General features: G+C 38.9%; 1 protein-coding gene across 7 annotated transcripts in view; it reads left to right on the forward strand.

Moving 5' to 3' along the window:
- Positions 1–19,968, forward strand: part of LOC121277314 (TBC1 domain family member 14-like) — a 76,586-nt gene that overhangs the window by 34,833 nt on the left and 21,785 nt on the right. For 3 of the 7 annotated variants that reach the window (XM_041186619.1, XM_041186649.1, XM_041186639.1), the window contains 4 exons: positions 7,582–7,614; positions 15,042–15,160; positions 17,682–17,764; positions 18,369–18,486. In XM_041186619.1, the coding sequence (XP_041042553.1) occupies positions 7,582–7,614; positions 15,042–15,160; positions 17,682–17,764; positions 18,369–18,486 (353 nt within the window). Of the gene's footprint in view, positions 1–7,581; positions 7,615–10,205; positions 10,383–10,673; positions 10,707–11,845; positions 11,924–15,041; positions 15,161–17,681; positions 17,765–18,368; positions 18,487–19,968 lie in introns of those variants that run through there. The other 4 variants (XM_041186666.1, XM_041186657.1, XM_041186676.1 and 1 more) reach the window with 4 other exon arrangements.

Genomic DNA, 19,968 nt, shown 5'->3' on the forward strand with positions numbered 1-19,968 from the left:
TTTTGGTAGAATGAGCAGAGGCAATGTAACATAAAGGGTACAATTCTAAGAGGGGTGTAGGAGCAGAGGGACCTTGGGTATCTGTATATAGTTCATTGAAGATAACAGGGCAAGTTGAGAAAGCAGTTAATAAAGCATATGGGATCCTGGGCTTTAATAATAGTGACACAGAGTACAAAAGCAAGGAAGTCATGATGAACCTGAACAAAACACTGGTTTTATTGTGTCCAGTTCGGGACACCACATTTTAGGAATGACATGAAGGCATTAGAGAGGATGCAGAAAAGATTCACAAGAATGGTTCTAGGGATGAAGGATGTCAGTTACCTGGGTAGGTTGAAGAAGCTGGGGTTGTACTCCTTGCAGAAGAGGAGATCAAGAGATTTCATAGAGGTGTTCAAAGCCTCAAGGTTCTGGCCAGAGAGTGGGAAACCTCTTCCTTTGGAGGAAGGATTCAGAACCAGAGGATGCCGGTTTAAGGTAATTCGCAAAAGAAGCAATGGCAACATGAGGAAAATCATTTTTGTGCAGTAAGTGGTTAGGATTTGAATGCACTGCCTGTGTGTGTGTTGGGGGAGATTGAATTGAGGCCTTCAAAAGAGATACGGAGAAAAGATAAAAGCGTGGGACTAGGTGAGTTGCACTTGCAGAGATCAGGCACACACAAGATCGATTGATAGCCTGTACTGTAAAGTTCTATGACTCTGTGATTACATTTGAGTTAATAATTGGAGAAGGTATTAAGAGTTAAATTTTAAGAAAACCACCATTAAGCACTTGAGAAGGCTTGGAAGAGTGGGTGGAAGGTTTGATTCTGTCCAAAATAGTGAGGTAATCCTGCTAGTTTGTAAACCAATAGCACAACCCTTGGAATGTCTGTAGAGCGCTGGTTGTCACAATATGAGAAGGAAATTGCATCTATTAGAAGGATGCAGAAGAGAGCAACCAGGATGCTTAAAGGGATGATGAAGAGCATTTATGTAAATTGGCATGTTCTCAGTGGATATAGAAACACTTGAGAGGTGTTAGGATTGATCTTTTTAGAATTCTAAAGGGATTAGATAATGCAGCCCAAGAGAAGCTTTTTCCAGAACAATAAAACCAGACAACGTGGCCTGCATTTGATTTCAAATTAATTTGCGGAAACGATATTTCACTGAGCGGTCTATCTATGGAATAGACTTACCAGGGAGATAGTGAAAGCAGTTGATATTGATTCATTTGAATACAAATTAAATAGAATTTGTGCAGAAATATTTTGCCATTTCTAACATGACATGTGGTAAGTGTAGCAAGTTTGGGAGGAACAGCTGAGTTTGATGGTTCCCAGAGCTTTCCACCACTGGGATTTTGCTAGCATCATACCTGGGTGCATTGTAGATTAATTGATATTGATTTCTATTATTAGTCAACACTCTATTATCATTGCACCATTTATTAGAAAGTGAACAAGATGGATCTTGGTCTTTTTCTCTGCTAATTTCTATATTTATGCATACATTGACCTCCCTTACGGATTTTGGACAACTTGCGCTAAATTGCAGCATATTTTGAATGGACTTAAAATGACCCAAATGCTCTACAAAGGGTCTTTATAGCTCAAAGAAGACAATGCACACACTCTTTCAGGATTGACTTGATTTGAATGTGGCTTTCAGAGATGAAAGTAAAATCTATTCTGCTAAAATATTCTGCAACCAGGTAGTGTAAAAATTTTGACCATGCACAATGTTATTGTAGGAGAACCAAACGAGAATGTAGGGCAAAACAATGCATTTTTTCTGGAGTCAAGTCTAGCTCTGCATGCTCAAAAAAATGCATAATTAAGTGACTGCTGGAAGATGTGGAATTGGTGTTCCTTACAAAGCAAAAATGAAGTTGCAAATCATAGAGCAGGATGAAATAACAGTTATGAAACCTTTTTTGGAATATTTTCTATTCTTCCTTTTTACATTCTAACACCGGGACAAAATGCCTGCCTGTAAGCAGGAAGGGTGCATATCTGGGCTACATGGCATGACAGTTTTTTCCTCTACTTATATGGGATCTCACCTTTGGAGTTAATCATGTGGAGGACTATGGACTACAGACCTGCAGCCAAACATGTAGAAATTGACTAAAATAATTCTTCTAATACTCAGTGTTATTTTATTGGGTTTAGACTCTATTATGGACTTCAATTTTAATTGTGTTTACAATCAGGAACTTGCAGGGGAATTGAACAATAGGACTTTGAAGTGGGAACATGCAGTTTTGAGATGTTCTCTGCTCAGTTCCTAAGCAGCTAAAGAGAAAACAGAGGAAATAGGCAGCATAATGCAGTCTGGATAGTTGTAGATCCTTGCATCTTATTAAAGTGGGATTTGGTGAAGGCAGTCTTTCCACCCTTTTGGCACAAATAAGAAGCTCAAGCAATCTGAACAACAAGGCTAGTTAAAGTAAAAAGCAATACCATCATAACTCCTTAAACTCCATAAAATTTTCCTTAATGCAAAGAAAAATTTAGTGCTCCCATTTATGAACATGTACTAATGAGCCTCCTATGGTGAGTGCATGTTAACTTCCTGTGGCCCTGTGGCGGGGCTTGTTTTGTTATGTGCCTTTTGAAATAAAGACACTCAAAACAAACTTGAAAAAATCTCCAATAAAAGTATTAATGTTTAATTTACGGATAAAGCACCACCAGATTACTTTAGCAAACTCAAAATTTCACAGGCAGAAAAATTGAGCCTCTGCACCATTTTGAAATTTTTCAATCGTCTCACAAACTTCTGATCCTGCTGCTGTTTCTCTTCCTTGAAGAAGACATCTTTCAAAGGTTGTATCTGTGGCAGGGAAGTTGCTTAGCCTCATGCATCTCATTTGGAAACATCATTCTGATGTTTGAATCCTTTAGTAGTATATTCCAATTCCTCCACAAAAATCATGCCAAATGCTAATCTGGGCAAAATAATTTTCAAGCCATTCTCTTTCTTACTTCTCTCTTCACAACCCCATCCCCCAAAAATATAGAAGGCTCCTTCCAAAACATGCAGTAATAGTCATTGAATGAAACATCCATCTTCAGCTAAGTGTTACATTCTTGTTCAAAAAAAGATATTTCACCTCCCTTTGAAACAAGCTTTTAGGAGCACCTACTTAGGATGTGGAAAAGTCACAGGCTAAAAAGTAATAAACCCAGAGGGCATCCACCTCAGAATACCGAAGAAAATGGATGAGGCAGTGGTCGGGATTTTCTGAAAGCCTTCAGAAACCAGAGCTGCACAAAGAACTGAATATCTAGTTCATGGTTCTTTTGCTTTAGCATATAACTTTTAGTTTCAGGAATTAAAGTTTAACTATAGTAAATGGGATAAATGCAACTAAAGTAGCTTGGAGTCTACTACACTTAAAATGTTGGGGCCATGTTGCTTTAAGAGATTAACAGCAGGAAAGGTATGATCTTGAAACTGCAGGTGAGCTTACTTAGCTGGAGACATGATGTCTGCACTGCTTGCAAAGAGGTGCAGTCCAGAGAGTTGTTTTTGTTTATGAAGCTAAATTAGATTTTTTAAAAAGCATTTTAAAAGCATTCAGTGAATCCTGAACGGCTGTAAAACTGATTTACTTCAGACTGAAAAAGAAATTGTAGATGAGGGGTAATTAAATTAAAGATCGATTTGAAGGTAGCCCAGGGCAAGCTATGCTGTCATGGAGATGGTTGGAGCTGAAGAAGGCTCTCTTTACAGTTTATCTGGGTGTTTTCTGGGGGAGGTTTTTAGTTGCAGTTTGTTCTTGTGTGGTTTGCATCTCTCTGACAAATTTTAGCTAAAATAAATGACGGTTGGACCTCACTGTACCCAGAGGAAAACACTAACTTTATCATTGAAGGCAAGTGAGGCTTAATCTCAGTTTAAATCGTGTGAGGAACTGAAATTGATGCTAGTTTGATGCTAGTGAGAGAATCTGCAGTAGGCCTCAGTGTCTTATTGCAAAGGAAAGTAATCAACAAATTAGCTTGGAAGTATTGAAAAGTAACCAGAACAAGGGACTGAGGCCTCCACAGTCAAGGGAGGGTAAATTGAAGTTTTATCTCTGAGATAAGCTGGAGTTAAGGAAAATTTTCCGGAGAACTGTGCCCTGGTTATGGGTGCTCCCTAAATAACTCCAAGATTGATGTGTCTTATAAGAGAATTCTTGGGGAAAGTAAGAAGTAACCGTGAGTGCATAACATATATAATTACAAGATTTGACTTGTATTTGCTTTGTTTAATTTGCCCTATATACAATAAAGTTTGGGTTTTGTTTTAAAAAAGTGAAGTCTTGTAGTGTGGATCTATTGGATAAAATGAGACATTCAGATTTCTCTTTAAATGTTAACGGCCCCTAACCTATAATACTTGTCACCTGTCAGCCCAAACCTGGATATTATGCAGCAAGATCTGGACAATATCCAGGCTTGGGCTGACAAGTGGCAAATAACATTCGTGCCACACAAGAGTCAGGCAATGACCATCTCCAAGAGAGAGTCCAACCATCGCCCCTTGATGTTCAATGGTGTTACCATCACTGAATCCCCCAATGTCAAAACCCTGGGGGCTCCCATTGACCAAAAACTGAACTGGACTAGCCATATAAATACTGTGGCTACCAGAGCAGGTCAGAGGTTAGGAATTGTGCGACAAGTAACTCACCTCCTGAATCCCAATGCTGTCCACCATCTACAAGGCACAAGTCAGGAGTGTAATGGAATACTCTCTTCTTGCCTGGATGAGTGCAGCTCCCACAAGACTCAAGAGGCTTGACACCATCCAAAACAGTGCAGCCCGCTTGATTGGCACCACATCCACAAACATTCACTCCCTTCACCACCGACGCACAGTAGCAGCAGTGTGTACCATCTGCAAGATGCACTGCAGGGATTCACCAAGGATCCTTTGACAGCATCTTCCAAACCCATGACCACCACCATCTAGAAGGACAAGGGCAGCAGGCAGATGGGAACACCACCACCTGGAAGTTCCCTTCCAAATCACTCTCCATCCTGACTTGGAAATATATCGCCATTCCTTCACTGTCGCTGGGTCAAAATCCTGGAACTCCCACCCTAACAGCACTGTGGGTGTACTTACATGACATGGACTGCAGCAGTTCAAGAAGGCAGCTCACCACCACCTTCTCAAGGGCAACTAGGGATGGGTAATAAATGCTGGCCCAACCAACGAAGCCCACATCCCATGAATGATTTTTTTTAAAAAGACCGGATCGTAACAGTGCCAAATGTTGCACCCCTGTTCGAGAAAGAGATAGGTTCATGTATGATAGACCAGTTGTGTGTAATTATTTTGTACCAATAACCATGGGATGGAATTAATCACATGGAAAGGCATGGATTATTTGGGTACAATCAGTATAGGTTTGTAAAGGGAAAACTTAAAACAGGATCTTGGAGGTCTGATGCTGCATTGCTTATTAAAGCCTGGAGAATCTTACTGAGATTCAGGGTAATTCCAGGAGCTGAAAGTGATGAAGGCATACTCTTAAACCCTAGGTAGTCGCCATTTGCTTGAGAATGTGATCTAAAATTCAAAAGCAAACAAATCTAGACTTGGAGAGAATAGAAGTGAGCTGATGCTCGTTTGAAGGTTAATGAGGTGGTGCTGAATTTATCCAAGTTGTTGACTGGGTCATGACTGGAATACTGCATACAATTATAGAGCATTATTGGAGCCTTGCAAAAGCTATCATGTAGTTTCAATATAATGATACCCAAAATAAGATGTTACAGTTATCAAGAGGCTTAAAAATTGGGCTTTTTGAATGGCATAGAGAAGATGATGAGAGGACAACTGATTGTTTTTGTTACTTGGTGAGCCAGTAACAGGAAGACTATTATTAGAAGGTTTATTATTAATGGAGGAAGTTAGCATTTTCCTTTCACAGAAGATTACCATTTATTTATTTAAACAGGAGAAATTGAAATAATACAGGAAAAAGACAGGAGAGAGAGATTAGGAAACAGCTCCATTTGAAGAATTAGTACCATGATGGGCACAATGTGCTGAATGATTGCCTCGTAGTGTAATTTTTATGATTCTATAACTGCTACTGCACATAAAGAATTTGTTTCTCGTTGCTTTAGTCATGTTACTGTTTGTGGTGCACTTGATACTGAGGCTTTTGAAAAGCGTAGCTGTTAAAAACATTTATACTTAGCTTATTGTGCCATTTTTTAAAAAAATGTGGCAGAATAAGCAGTTCTTTTGAATTGCTACATTATGTATAGTAGGATTCTATTTAAAAAGTGATCAGTTTCACCTTACCAAAGATTCTCCTCTTAAAAACCTGATACCTTTGGTTAACCTATTTACTTATTTTCTTTTTGAAAACAGTAAAATTTTGAAAGTAACTTGGTGTATTCTAGAATGTGATGTAGGAAATCCAAATATTTTCTTTTTAAAATTTGTCCAATGGATATTCTTGCAGCTTACTGATTGGCATCAATGATAGAATTACATCTGGCAGATCTGTCCCTGTGCCCTATTATGTGCCTATTTTGACTAATGCTTATATAGAAATTATATGATCCAGTCAGAGACGATAAGCGACCTTCATAATTTCACCTAAATACTCTAGACTTCTAGGTCTATTGTAGATATATTGTGAGATTCTGAGACAATTGTTCCTGCTACCTGTTCCTTACCCTCAAAGGACTGAAGACAAATCATATCCTGATCCTCTGGAAATATCCAAATACATAAAATGAATAGGAGCCAGAATAGACTATTTGGCTCTTTGAACATGGTCCACCATTCAATAAGGTCGTAGCTGATCTTCCATGTGAACTCCACCTTCCTGTGGAATACACAGACCCCTTAATTCCCAAAAATCTGTTGATCTCTGTGTTACGCCCCCATGAAGGCATGTCTTCATAACATCTAACATGAACCGTGTTTGTTTGGAAGCTTCCAGAACTGTTGTTTTATTTTTTTTTAAATGACCACAAACAATGTGACTAAGGTAGCTGCCAGGGGTCAGGTGACTTGTAAAAATTCAACATAGACAATACCTCAAGCTTCCAGAAAGTTCCTAATTGAATCACCCTGCGACAGAACCCCTTTGTGGAGTTCACACCTGCCTTTGTTTGAGGTTTATTCCAAACTCAAAATCAATGGACTTTAGACTTAATGTGTCTAAGTTTGCAATTTAACAAAAAGAACTGCAGAAAACCAGTTAACCACAAGTGGATGTGAAGAGCCATCCTCTACCCCTGTTGCGTAGCGGTGGGTTTCGGCTTAAAGCCATTCTGGGTGGACATTAGCTGTTGATCCATGTGACCGAAACTGGCTTCTGACCCCAAATACCTTTATGAACCGTAAGCCCAGAGAGACCTAGGCAGCCTGCAAAGAGCACCACTGCAGAATATCAGCTGCAGACCAAGGCAGTAATGTGAAGCCTTTTTAAACTTTGAGGCTGCTACATCTTAAAAATGCCTCCTAGCCTGACCCTGTGCCTAACCTTGTGAACCTGCTGAATGTCATCTCTTTGAGGAAATCTTGCAATAATCCTGATATCTGGCTCAAGAACTCATTTCTTTAACAGGCCCGCAGTGATGAACCTTCCAAGATGAACCAAGTATGTTAACTGTTAATTACTCTTGTTTACAACTTGTAAAAATGCACTATTCTCCCCAACTATAATTCCTCTCAAGTGTGTGTGTGTGTGAGAGAGAGAAAATACTGAGTGAGTGACGTAGCGTTTAGACTTTAAAGGTGAATGCGTGAATAAATAATTCTCTTTATTTAAATCTGCAAAAGCTTATTGCTGTTAATCAAATTGCATGCTCAAGGGGGCTCGCGCACATGCACACACCTTTGTTTCCAAAACCACACTGATTATAGACAGTAGTGGAAAGGGTAAATTGGTTTCAGTTCTCTGCCACCCCTGTCCGTAACATCTGTGTTCAGTTTACTCAATGACTGAGCACTCAGCTCTCTGGGGTGGAGAATTCCAAAAATTCATAACCTTTGAGTGAAGAAATTTGTCTTCAGTTCAGTTTGACATGGCCAACCCCTTATTCTGAGACTGTGAACCCCAGTTCTAGACAGGGAAGCATCCTTTTTCATCTACGCTGTCAAGCCCTTTAAGAATATGCTCCAATTGAATCACTTCTCATTCGCTAGTATTCTAGGGAATATAGGCCCAGTCTACTCAATCTGTCTGCATAAGACAACCCTCTGACCCCAGGGATAAGCCTAGTGATCCTTTATTGCATTCCCAGAAAGGCAAGAGCACCCATGTGTCCTGGTACAACATTTCTCAGTCGCGTTGGAAAAAATATTCTGTTCTTCTATTTTTCCCACCAAAGTGGGTACTGTACATTTCTCCACATTGTAACTCATCTACCATGTTGCCCACTTATATAGCCTGTTTGTATCCCTTAGTAGTCCCCCTCCTTCCTCCTTGCAGCTTCCCTTTCCCACCTAACTTTTTATCCTAGGAAAAATTGGATATATTACACTCAGTCCCCTCGTTTGAGTCATTGATACAGATTGTAAATTGATGAGACCTTACAGTATCCAGCTAGTTAAAGTCTACCAATCCAAAAATGACCTGTTTACTGTCTTGTTAACGAATCCTCAACTTATGCTATATATTATCCTCATCCCATGCCCCATGGGCCCCTAGTGCCTCATCAATTTTTGAACAAGAAATTTAATCTATCTTCTGTCATTAATTAACGGAAAGCCCCTTCCGGGGCTAAATCTTTCTTGAAGGAACACTTTTTTTTCTTCTGTTTCTCGTTCACCTGACACCTTTTTTGGTGAAAGGAAATCATAGTTTAATACAAAAAGAAAGAAGCTGCAATTACTGGAAATCCAATTTTAATTTTATTGCTTGCATTCTTGTTGAAGTATATGTATGACGTTCAATTAAAGAAATTATTGGTCTGGCTGATGCAAATTAGAATATAAATAAAATGTTGATATAGTTCAGGCAGACCTTAATGCATAAATGTTTATTACAATCACTCGTAAGTGAGGGAATGCCTCTCAGTTCAATGAAAAGATTTGATACCCAGGATTTAAATACAAACATCCATTTGAATTTCATGTACGTTTTAAAAATTTTTTTGTTATGGCTTATTTTCAACCTACATATCTTCAGAGATCCAAAGTAGTTGGAAAGGCAAAGGGACTTTGTAGATGGTGAACGGCAAACTTGTATACAAATTAATGGCCAAGATCCTGTTCTGGGGCCAGTTTGAATTTTAGTGCAAGAGATTAACTCTTTTTATTTATCTGGCGGTATAAATTTGTTCTTCATGTGTATCCGGCTGAAAGCAAGTTCTTCTTGGCTATTTGTTTACTAATGTTTCATCATGAACCATTTTTCTTAGCAGTTTTTTCCCAGTGGTGATTTGTCGTTGCCTTCCACACTCGGGGGCAGGGTGAGGAGGCATCCTCCAGTCTATTTCAGCCAGAACGGGAACCAAATTTGTATTTTATTGTAAATCGATTTTGGTGTTATCTATCAATTTCTTCAATTTCATTCTTGGGCTTATTACCATCACTGGGTATTTAAGGCAGGCAAGGTGACAGTGTCTCCCCACCCTAACTTTTCCTTGTCCCTGTCTCTGATCAGTGGGATGAGATTTGGTCCCCAGCTGATGGTGCTCACTTGTTTGTCTTTGTCTTTATTATATTAACATACAGGGAACCTGATTAGCTTTTTGTGATTTATGCAATACAGTATGTTGTACAATTTTATGTACAATTATCAGTTAAAGGCTTAAAATTGATCAGAAAATATACTTTGTATGCTGGCACTTGGTTCAAAATTTTGTTTGATCCAGAGAAACTTTGGAAATCCAAATTTTTTCTTCTTGCATATCAAATATAAAATTGCCACAATTATTTTCAATGGTCACTTGAATCTGACTTTGATTAAATACTTTCTCTCTAAGATAGGTTAATAATGCCTTTGCAGTAGGGATTTTAGCTTAATCCTCTGCTGTGCTACTATAGTACATCAGCAATTGTATGCAAATCTAGGAGGCCATGTCGAATTAATTTTAACCTGACGCTTTCCTAGCCATGATATGGGGCTAAGGCATTACAGGAGAAATCTGAGAGAACTGATTGGATGTTTCCTCTCTGCAGATGATTAATATGGCTGCAGCCTTTTTCCTCACTGACGGTGGTTAACTGCAGATCTCAGTGATTTTATGCTTGCAGTGGTATGAACTGGGAGAGAGAGGGAGGGAAGGTCACGACAGATGAGTTAGCTAGCCCCAAATGCTGTCGTGTTCTTGAAAGAAAAAGCAGTTTGAGCTTTAAGGCACATAATGAAGGCTTTTCATTGTTGCTTTCCCCTGGATTGTTCTGAGGCCAGCTTTCATGGTAAGTACACACCTTAAAGCAGTGTTGTTAGAACGCTTGCTGTTTATGCAAGATTACTTCCTTTAATTACAGTCTATAGGTATTGAAATTATTATCAATAAGTTTTTTTTGATCCAGCTTTTCTTCCTGTTGTGCTCAGCATACATCAGGAACAATGATAAATCGTTTTGTAGTTGACACTGCTTTCAGCTTCATTTCATGAAGATCTGAATCATGATTTGTTCCCAACTTCCATGGGGAGGGAGTCTTTCCGAGCGGATAGAAATGGCACTGCTAGAATGTATGAAGAAAGTCACGAACCCTAGAATTACTTTATCAAATTTTGTAAGTCTTTATTGTTCAAATTCATTTTCAGCAGGGTACCTTGTGCATTTTCTTTGTGTTGAACTTGGTACCAATGATTAATTGTATGTGTTAACTGTACCATATTAAATACTTGCTTAGTACTATATTTCAATCAAATTAAATTAATATTTTTTCTTCTCCACAAACTGATAAAAAATATAAAATTTATAAGTTGGTTTGTTTGCTATGCATATAATTAACTGTGCAGTGGTAATCATTTAACGATTTAAGTTTGTATTTCCATGCTTCAGTAGGTGAAAGAAGGTAGCCGACTGTTTAAAGGGGATACCTAGTAAATCTGATAGTAGTGTTGACGTATTATTTACTTCAACAGGGCGCTGTCATGCAAATATGTGGGAGGGTAAGGGGAGATGATACAACGGATGCAGTCAGTATATGGGAATTAATATGCTTTAAATGTAGTTCAGAACCACATTTGTAGAATCAAGAATAGATTAATTTACTACATGTCTTTATAAATAGTGAAGTACTTTTCTATCTGTGACGTGTATGAGAATGAATTTCTTTTAATTACATTTGCAGGTATGTTGTATTGTGATAGTATATCTTGTCTTGAAGCTGTTTGACTTCAAGAAAAGTATTGAACATGATGCATCTATTAAGAAAGTACACTAGACTCAATATTTGTGGGGAAAAAATTTAAAGAAAAGCAGAATGTTAAGATAAAATTGAAAACCTGATATTTTTGATCAATCCTGTTTAAAGTGTATTATTATTTGATTCATGTAGATTTTCAATGTACTATGATGTACTTTAAGTTTTCTGATTAAGTAACTTTGGATTGATTTACTATTTTGCAACCTGCCGGGGATAATTTCAGCTTTCTTAACAGATCAGCTGTGATCATTAGATTTTGTCAAAGTGACTCGGTCGGTCTCTTGGAAATAATTTTTTAAATGAAATGTGGGCTGTGCCCAAGCTGATTAGTCATGACTAAAAGGTATTAAAATTAGGACAGGAGAATAAAAAATGACTCATCTACTGTTTTCTTAAAAGCTGTTTGGGTAACATTGTTGAAATGTGCAATGTTGAAGGTTTTGTGGGAAATGTGGTCACTACTGGCATTTTTCTTTTTTATTTGTGTTTCTTTACTTTAGGTAATAAGAAGAGTATAGAATGGAAGCTTGTCTGCCAGATGGATATTTACAACTCTGTGCTCCATTAGGATGAATTATGTAGGTTTCTGCTTGCTGGGTGGCTGAAGTGATAGAGACGCAACTAGTTCAGCCATTAAAGTTACATAGTCTAGCTTCCTATTTGGTTCAGTTTATAAGTTCCACTATGTGATGAGACATAAGGTGCAGAAGGTTCCTGTGTTCACATAACTGTGCTTGACCCGGCAATAACGGCAGCACAGTTGCCTTCAGTACCTACTGAGTTAAAGAAAATAACAATTCACTTTAGATTTCTTCTCCTGATTGATGCTATATGATCTGTGCTGGGGAGTATGTTTGTGGGTGGTTGAAGAAAAAAAGATTTCACTCAATTTTGCCTTTGAGTCTTTTTGGGAAGTCAGAAGCTGTATTCCCAAACAAAATACTTTGCTTGCATGATCTTTTGGGTTTTAGCATTACTCTCTCAATAAATATTTGTAAGTGACTGATTAGTATTCAGGCCAGATAGTCCGGTTCTCAGCGTTTGTGTCTAATTTGTAAGACTGTAAACGGCTTTGGTACAGGAATTCACCTTGTTACATTCTTTTTTCTGTCATAATTAACCATTGAGCATGACCAGATGGAATCCTTATGCATAGCCTGAACTGCCATTCCTTGCTCAAGTATCCTGTTGCTGTTTTAGCTAAAATGAATAAATGAACATTTCAAATTAAACATTTAGATGTAATTTGTGATTGATTATTTGAAAAAAAAGATATGTATTCCAATCTGTTTAAATGTGCCATTGTTGTCCATGTAGTCAGTTTCCCAGCAACTTGAATTGTAATTAAATATTCCCAACTAAAATAATTGTTTCCATCTTCTGATTGCAGCTTATCATTTATTTCATTAGAGATCGGCATCTTTTGCTTGGTTCCTATGAACATCATACTTCTTTGCTAGTTCTGCTTCCAGACATGACTGCAAACATGTTTGTGTGCCCATCTCAATCAATATTCTGTTTCAGTGTGAGGGGGTTACAATGAATTATTTCCTTTCTCAATTAATTAATCTCTGAAATTAAGGAATGGATTTAATAGTGATGGTAGAGCTGCAGGAAGACATGGATGGAATGACCAAAAAATTGTAAAGATATTTAATACTTTGGACTGGTTTTTACTGAAAGAAAGGATATCAGAGAAGAATCAAGTAGTCTTTGATGAGATGAATGATATTGTGATAGGTAAAGGAAAAAATTTAGATATATTAGTTTATCTAAGAGATTGCAAGACGCCAGGACCTGATAGTATTGGATCCTGCAGAAGCTGATAAGAAAATTGCAGAGGCCTTACAAATTATGTTTAAAGACATTATTGAGTGTAGATGTGTTCCAAATGACTGGGGGAATAGCCAATGTAGTACCTATTTTTAAAAAGGGGAGATAGAACTATTCTGGGAAATTACGGGCCAGTTAGCTTAATATCAGCGATTGAGAAAGTTTTTTGAGACTTTAGCAATGAAATTACCTCACGTATCTAGATAAAGAGAAATAGTTAGAAGTAGCCATCACATGCTTCAAAATGGGTGATCCTGCTTGATGTACCTAATAGAATTTCTTGGGGACAATTACAGGCATTGTAGATGGGATAATTGCACTGGATGTGGTGGATATGAACCTGAGGAAAGGCTGTGGTATGGTATCACATGGGATTACTAGAGAAGATTAAAGTGCATGGAAGTAAGGGTAAAATAGCAAACTGGATCAAAAATCAGTTTGAAGGAAGAAAATAGTAGAAGTGCTGCCAGCTGAAACCCAAATTACTAGCTTCAGAGCTGATGTGAATAGTTCACCAGAATATTCTCTACCATGTCTCCCACTCTAGCTAAAGGATACCATGCCTGTTTGACTGTACATACTGCACACCTCGCTCAAGGAGAGCTATTTCTTCATTTTAGCTAGTGCTGACAAATATCAGAGGTTGACTTGATTATGAAGCATAATCTATCTGCACTTGTGATCCGCAACTGTGACTATGAAATTGAATTTTATAGTTATTTAATCTAAGCACTGTATTAAGACCGATCACTGTTGTAATCTGGGCTGCTAACTCTGATGCCCTTGCCTTTTTAATGACTAAATCTAACTTCATTGTATCTCGTGTACCCCTTCATATGTCTCGATCCTAAATTTTGCTTCTCAAGTTACATAGCTTCAGTCACTACCCAGACCCTTGGGCAGGCATTGTCTTTAGCTACTTCTGCATTCCACTTCCTACTACGTGTGATAATTTGCAGTAACCAAACTGATCATGCAATATTTATACTTCTCCATTGCTGTCCACAGTGAGGAATAGGCTTCACTATTTTGCAGTAGAGAACCAAAAAAGCCAGGAACCTTGGCATTCCCAAACACTTTCTGTAGTAAATCTCGATGGAATGTCAAGATAAACTTGCCAGATCTTTTAAGATGGGTATCCCAGATGATGCTTTTTTAAAAAAATCTGGCTAGCTACGTCAGCTGCGCACCCACCGAACTGTCAAAGGCCTATTAAAGCCATTAACAAAGTAATTAAAGCTGTTAAGAATGCTGCCCGTCCCACCTTAAGGTTGGTGGGCAGAAGGGCCCAGGCGACCTTTGCATTTTTCATGAAACATCATCCATGGCCTGGATGAGGTTTCATGAAGGGTTCATTAATTAAATAATTTTTTGAAAAAATTAATGGACACATCCCAGCTCACATGATATTTTTACCTTTATTACATTTTTCACAACTTAAACTAATATCCCTGAGGCACCCTCGTGTGCACGAAAGAGCGCAAGGCCCCGACTTGGAATCCCCCCCACCCGTACTGGGAGCGCACAGCGCTTCTGGGTGTGTGTCACACTGGGTGGGCCTTAATTGGCCCATCTACGTAAAATGGCGACGCACACTCGATCAGGGGTGCCGATCGGGATCGCGCTCGCTCCCGCCCGCCCTCGCACAACCCCCCTGACGGGGGAGAATTCAGCCCCGTGATTCTGGCACAAATTGCATCCAGAAGAGTGTCATATTTTTTCCTAGACATGTTTGGGTCTATTGTAGACTAATTGATAGTAATTGCTAGCATTTACTTGAAGATAATATTTGGTTTATGGCTTATAAACTTTAACATTAGTTAGTAGTCTTGGAGATAAAAGTAAATTATTTACTTTATACAGGAATATGAAGAAAGATCTAGGAGAGCCCAGAAGTCCCCCTCTCCGAATCAGAGTGTGAGGAAAAACCTTGACTTCGAGCCTCTCTCCACAACAGCACTTATCCTTGAGGATAGGCCAGCGTAAGTACCTAACCTTTTCTCTCATTTTTAACATTCAACTGCAAGAAGATTGTATACCCTAAAGTACTTCCTGTTCTCCTGTGATGTATGAGATGAAACTATATAGTGTGAAGATCAGATTGAGTTTATTTTTTTGACTACATTGCTAAATTGGCTTGTTGTATGTTCCTATTTGTAAAATACCAAGCTATCTTTTTATTGTGTGAAGACCTAAAAAGTGAATTGTTGGATTGACACCAAGTTTTTCTAGCCCTTTTTTTGAAGGGGGAGGGATGGTAAGTTCCAAAGTTTGAAGTTGTTATTTATCCATTATACTTAAGGAGAATATTGAAGACTGGTAAATACAAAATTGGTGCCAAAGCTCTAATGCTAATTTACTATATTCTACATATTTATTATTGAAAATGAGTTAATAGATCCACTTTGCATGGACCAAATAATTATAATAACTCAACGCTTTCAGATTTTAATTACCGAGTGTGTGGATAGAGAGGTGCACAAAAATAGGCTGCGATGCTCTTGTGATTAAATTGTCTGAATGCATTCATCATCTAACCTAAGAGGTGATAAGATAAGCAATCTGTTTGAGACTGACCAGCTTCCTAAGAAACTGCACCCCAGGAGGTGCCATCTGTCACAGTGGTGACAAGAAATGTATTTAAAAACTGTGGCAAACCAATGCTATATCATGTTATTCTACACAGCTTAATGAGTAAATCATTACTCAGTGTGGTACAGAGCCATTCAGACCATAGCACAGTGGAATTTCACTGCCTGGCCTGCCAAACTTTTGTGCTCATTGTTGGGACACTGTTTAACTTCAACATACTTGATTTAGGTGAGAGGCAATAACCATCAACCAGGGTTGCTACTATTCATCTAGAGTTCCCTCACGTTTTTTGTGTAGACAATGGTTGAAGTTGAGATTGAGCTTGGCTATGATGCTCCAATGGACAAATAGCCTGCTGACACTCTGCTTATGCTTGCATGTGAAGGATGCCATGTTGCGGTACCAGTGGTGCTTCTCTCTATGGCAACATGCTCCAGTGAGTGATGCCTTTGGGGAGATAGCAGGTAGGAAGCTGAAGGTAAACTATGTGATAATATAACTTTTAAACCATTAGTTTCTTGCATCCAGCTTTATTAGGACAAAGTTAACACTTGTTGAACACTTATGTTGAGTCAAAATTGTTTTGAATCATTTGAATAGCAAGTTATTGAATGCTCTCAAGAGATGCTGTAGCAAGTATTTATAGCACAGATGTTTAGTAGAACTGAGAAACAAGTACTCCCTGATTCTCTCTTTCAATTCCCTCACCAAAAGAAATAATAAGCTCAAATTAAGGCTCAAGGTTCTTAGTTTATTTAACAATTTAAAAAATAAATCTATGCAGAACTATGGGATAATAAGCCAAAGTGTTTGTTAAATTACTTGTGCAGAATCAAATCTTGAGGGGATGAGTTGAAAATAATTGACAAGACACTTGAATGATGGCTTGCAGACTCTACTGCAGTGCTGTAGTTGGAAGGGCTTCAGCCTAATTCTCCGATGGCTTCAGTTTCAATTTGGATAGGATGTAATAGTTTGGTGGATGGGCAAATGAGTTGCAGGGTGACAATTAGGGAGAAGCATATTGGGGATCTGTTGGGGCATGTGGAATAGGTGGGTTGAATTCCCTTTACAAAAGTTGAGCAGATAATCTAGATTGATAATTCAGCCTATTACTAAGGGAGTGGGTGCATTGTTGGGTTGATTTTTGAATGAGGTGTTAAAATGAAGGCCCAGTCACTATCTTGGGTACATTTAAAAGCTCCCATGACTACTGGAAGGATAGTGGACTTGATATGCTATCCTGCTCGACCAACAATAACCACCAAATTGGTCATTTTCTCATGGTCCTTCATGGGCCTTGTGAACAACCTTCTGCTTAGGTATTGCACTTCAAAAGTATTTCACTGGTTGTAAAGTACCTTGGAATGTCCAGGGAGATGTAATGTGCTGTTCAAATCTATCTGTGTTGCTTTCTTTGAGTAGAGTAGTGAAAGAAGGGGTTTTGAGTAGTTGAGTGAGAATAATAAGGAGGTAGTGAGCGTTTTGTTTTTTTTCTTCCTTGGTTCCCTCTTCTCCTGTGCTATGGAGACATCTCTTGCTTGCTATGTTTCATTGGTTTATTATAGCGCACTCGTGCATTTGCATCAAGTTACTGAATTTCTTAAGCTAAAAATACAAAATTCAGTCTAAGCTGTTTTATAATTTTATAACTATATAGTTGCATTTGATGCACTGTTGCATATTCTGTACGCTCAAGCTCAAAGTTAATATAAGAATGACAGTTAAAAAGCAATTTTGTATTCTACATCATATTCAAATGCATGTCAGTTGCTGAATTAGTTGTACCTTTGCTGGAGACTGATTATATATTTTGGACCCAAATGTTCATTGCGCCTGTTTTCTATTTTGAACTGTTACAATTGTTAGTAAATTAACAAGCACTGAGTAACTAATTTTATTTGTCCTCAGGAATCTCCCTGCAAAACCTGCAGAAGAAGCTCAGAAACACAGACAACAGTACGAGGAAATGGTGGCTCAAGCGAAAAAACGAGGTTAAATGCTAGTTTTCTCCATTATTGTATAGCTGTATTTTTGTGGTAGTTTTCAGGGAGCTGTCTTTATGCTAAGTTTTATGCCTAGGTGATGTGAAGCAGTATTTTGTTATTCCAGGTTTCTTTTCAAAATTGGGGTCTCTTTTTTTAAAACCTCTCCTGCCCCTGCATTTCAATAATAAACTTAACCTGAACTTCCTGGTGGGAAATGCTGGGATTAAATCCATTTTACTTTCCATTGACCAGTGGGTACAAAATAGGCATCCAGTGTTTGATCCTGTCAGTTTTCAGCCAGGCAGATTAGGTCAATGTCACTCCTAAGATTTTATACTGTATGCTCATTTGCTGCAATTAAAGATGTATTCATAGTTGGTAATGTTTGTGAATGAAAAATAGACGGAGGTTTTGGGCATCTTGTTGATCAGAAGTTTGTGCAGATCATCTATTAAAGTGCTTGGATGATAACTTTTTCTGTTGAATTGTTTTGTGCCAAAGACTTGAATTTGAGCCCTTTTTATAGAATGTCACTGTTCTTAAGGTGTTTGGATAGAAAAATGCCTTCAAATTGCTGAATATTATATTAAGCTTTTGTTGTTCCGCATAGAACAAAAGGATGCTCAGAAGCGAAGGAAGCTGCTGGAAGACAGGTGTAAGCTGGAAGAAACTATTGGTAATGCTGTGGTTACCTGGAACAATGAAATCCTACCGAACTGGGAGGCTATGTGAGTGAGGAACAAAGGAAAATTCTTTAACATTGCTTTAACATTAAGATGGCTTGTGTGAATGTTCATTAGATTTTTGGCACTGTTGTGTGGACTACATACTGGATGTAGAATTTTCTTTAAAGTATTTGTTAGCTTGCAATTTTTATGACAAGAGGAGATTAAAACTCCGAAATTTCTCCCAATCATATAACACACTTAAATTTATCGGTTACTTTCCCTACTAACTTAATTGTCATTTCAGTAAGACATGAATTGTTTTCATTTTTTCCTGAATTTTCCCACTCTTTTGTTAAAAGAGCTAATGGGCCGTAACCTCCGAGCTCCCCAGCATCGGGTTTGTGGGGGGCGCACCCCAGAGATGCGGTGGGGAATCCCTCTGGGAAGTTCCCAGGTAAGGGTTTGCATGGCAGTTGCAGAAATGCAGTTTAAATTGCAAACTTCAGATAGTTCCACCAGGGTTACACCAATAGTTACCCCTTCTAACTTCTGGGTAAATACTGTGAAGACCAGACCAATCCCCACAGCCCTAACTCTCCGTGCCCCCCCCCCCCCTGCAAACAGGGGACTCCCTCATCTCTGACTAACCAAGCCCCCCTCCCCCCACGGTATTCCCCACCCGCTGACCATTCCCCCATCCACACAGGACTCCTCACCCAACACCCCCTACCCATGGGCTCGACTCTTACCACCCCCCTCCCCAACCGGACCAAATCTCACAACGCCCCCCCCCCCCCCAGAAATTCCAGCCCCGTGAATGTATGATTCACATCCTTCCAATGTCTGACCACCCCCCCGCAGTGTCATCCCCCCTTCCCCACCTGACCTCCGAAAACCTCCATCCCCCAAAATCCTTTTCACTTACCTTAGGCACTTACCTTCTCCCTGGCCTGTCAATTTCAATGGGATCTTTAAACTTACCTGCTTTACAGCAGCTAGTACTGTAAAAAGGGGGCGTGTCCTCCTTCAATTTGACAGTGCTGGACTTCGGAGACAGCTGTGCTGCCTGGATCTTACTTGGCTTGAGTTGGAAGATCAGGTGAGACAGGCAAGGAAGAAATTTGGCATAGATAAGTGGGCACGGAGTGATAATCCGACCCTGATTGCCACTCCAAGAAAGTTACGGCTCTGCCTGCTGCCGAGGTAGAGTTTCAGTGCCATGCTTGGCCATTCCGCAAGTGCAAGCCTTCAAAACAAGTGGCGTTTGGCTTTTTGGGCAAGAGGGAGGGCATCAAAGTGAGCCGCATTTTACCAGAGCCAAATGGACACGGAATGCATTTTCCACAAAGGACCCCTTTAAGAAGCTCTGCATTCTAATGACTTTTCTCAGTTCTGCCATTTGGAAGAAAAGGAGAAATGGTGGAAGACTTGTAACTATAAGAGACTGTCCTTTAAGTTTCAACCTGTGGATGTAAAGCTTCCTCTCACCCAACCCTTTATTTTGTACCCCTAATTTGGTCTGGAGCTATTTTATCTTTTAGT

The sequence above is a fragment of the Carcharodon carcharias genome, chromosome 1 (genome assembly GCF_017639515.1).
Source record: "Carcharodon carcharias isolate sCarCar2 chromosome 1, sCarCar2.pri, whole genome shotgun sequence".
Taxonomy (NCBI): domain Eukaryota; kingdom Metazoa; phylum Chordata; class Chondrichthyes; order Lamniformes; family Lamnidae; genus Carcharodon; species Carcharodon carcharias.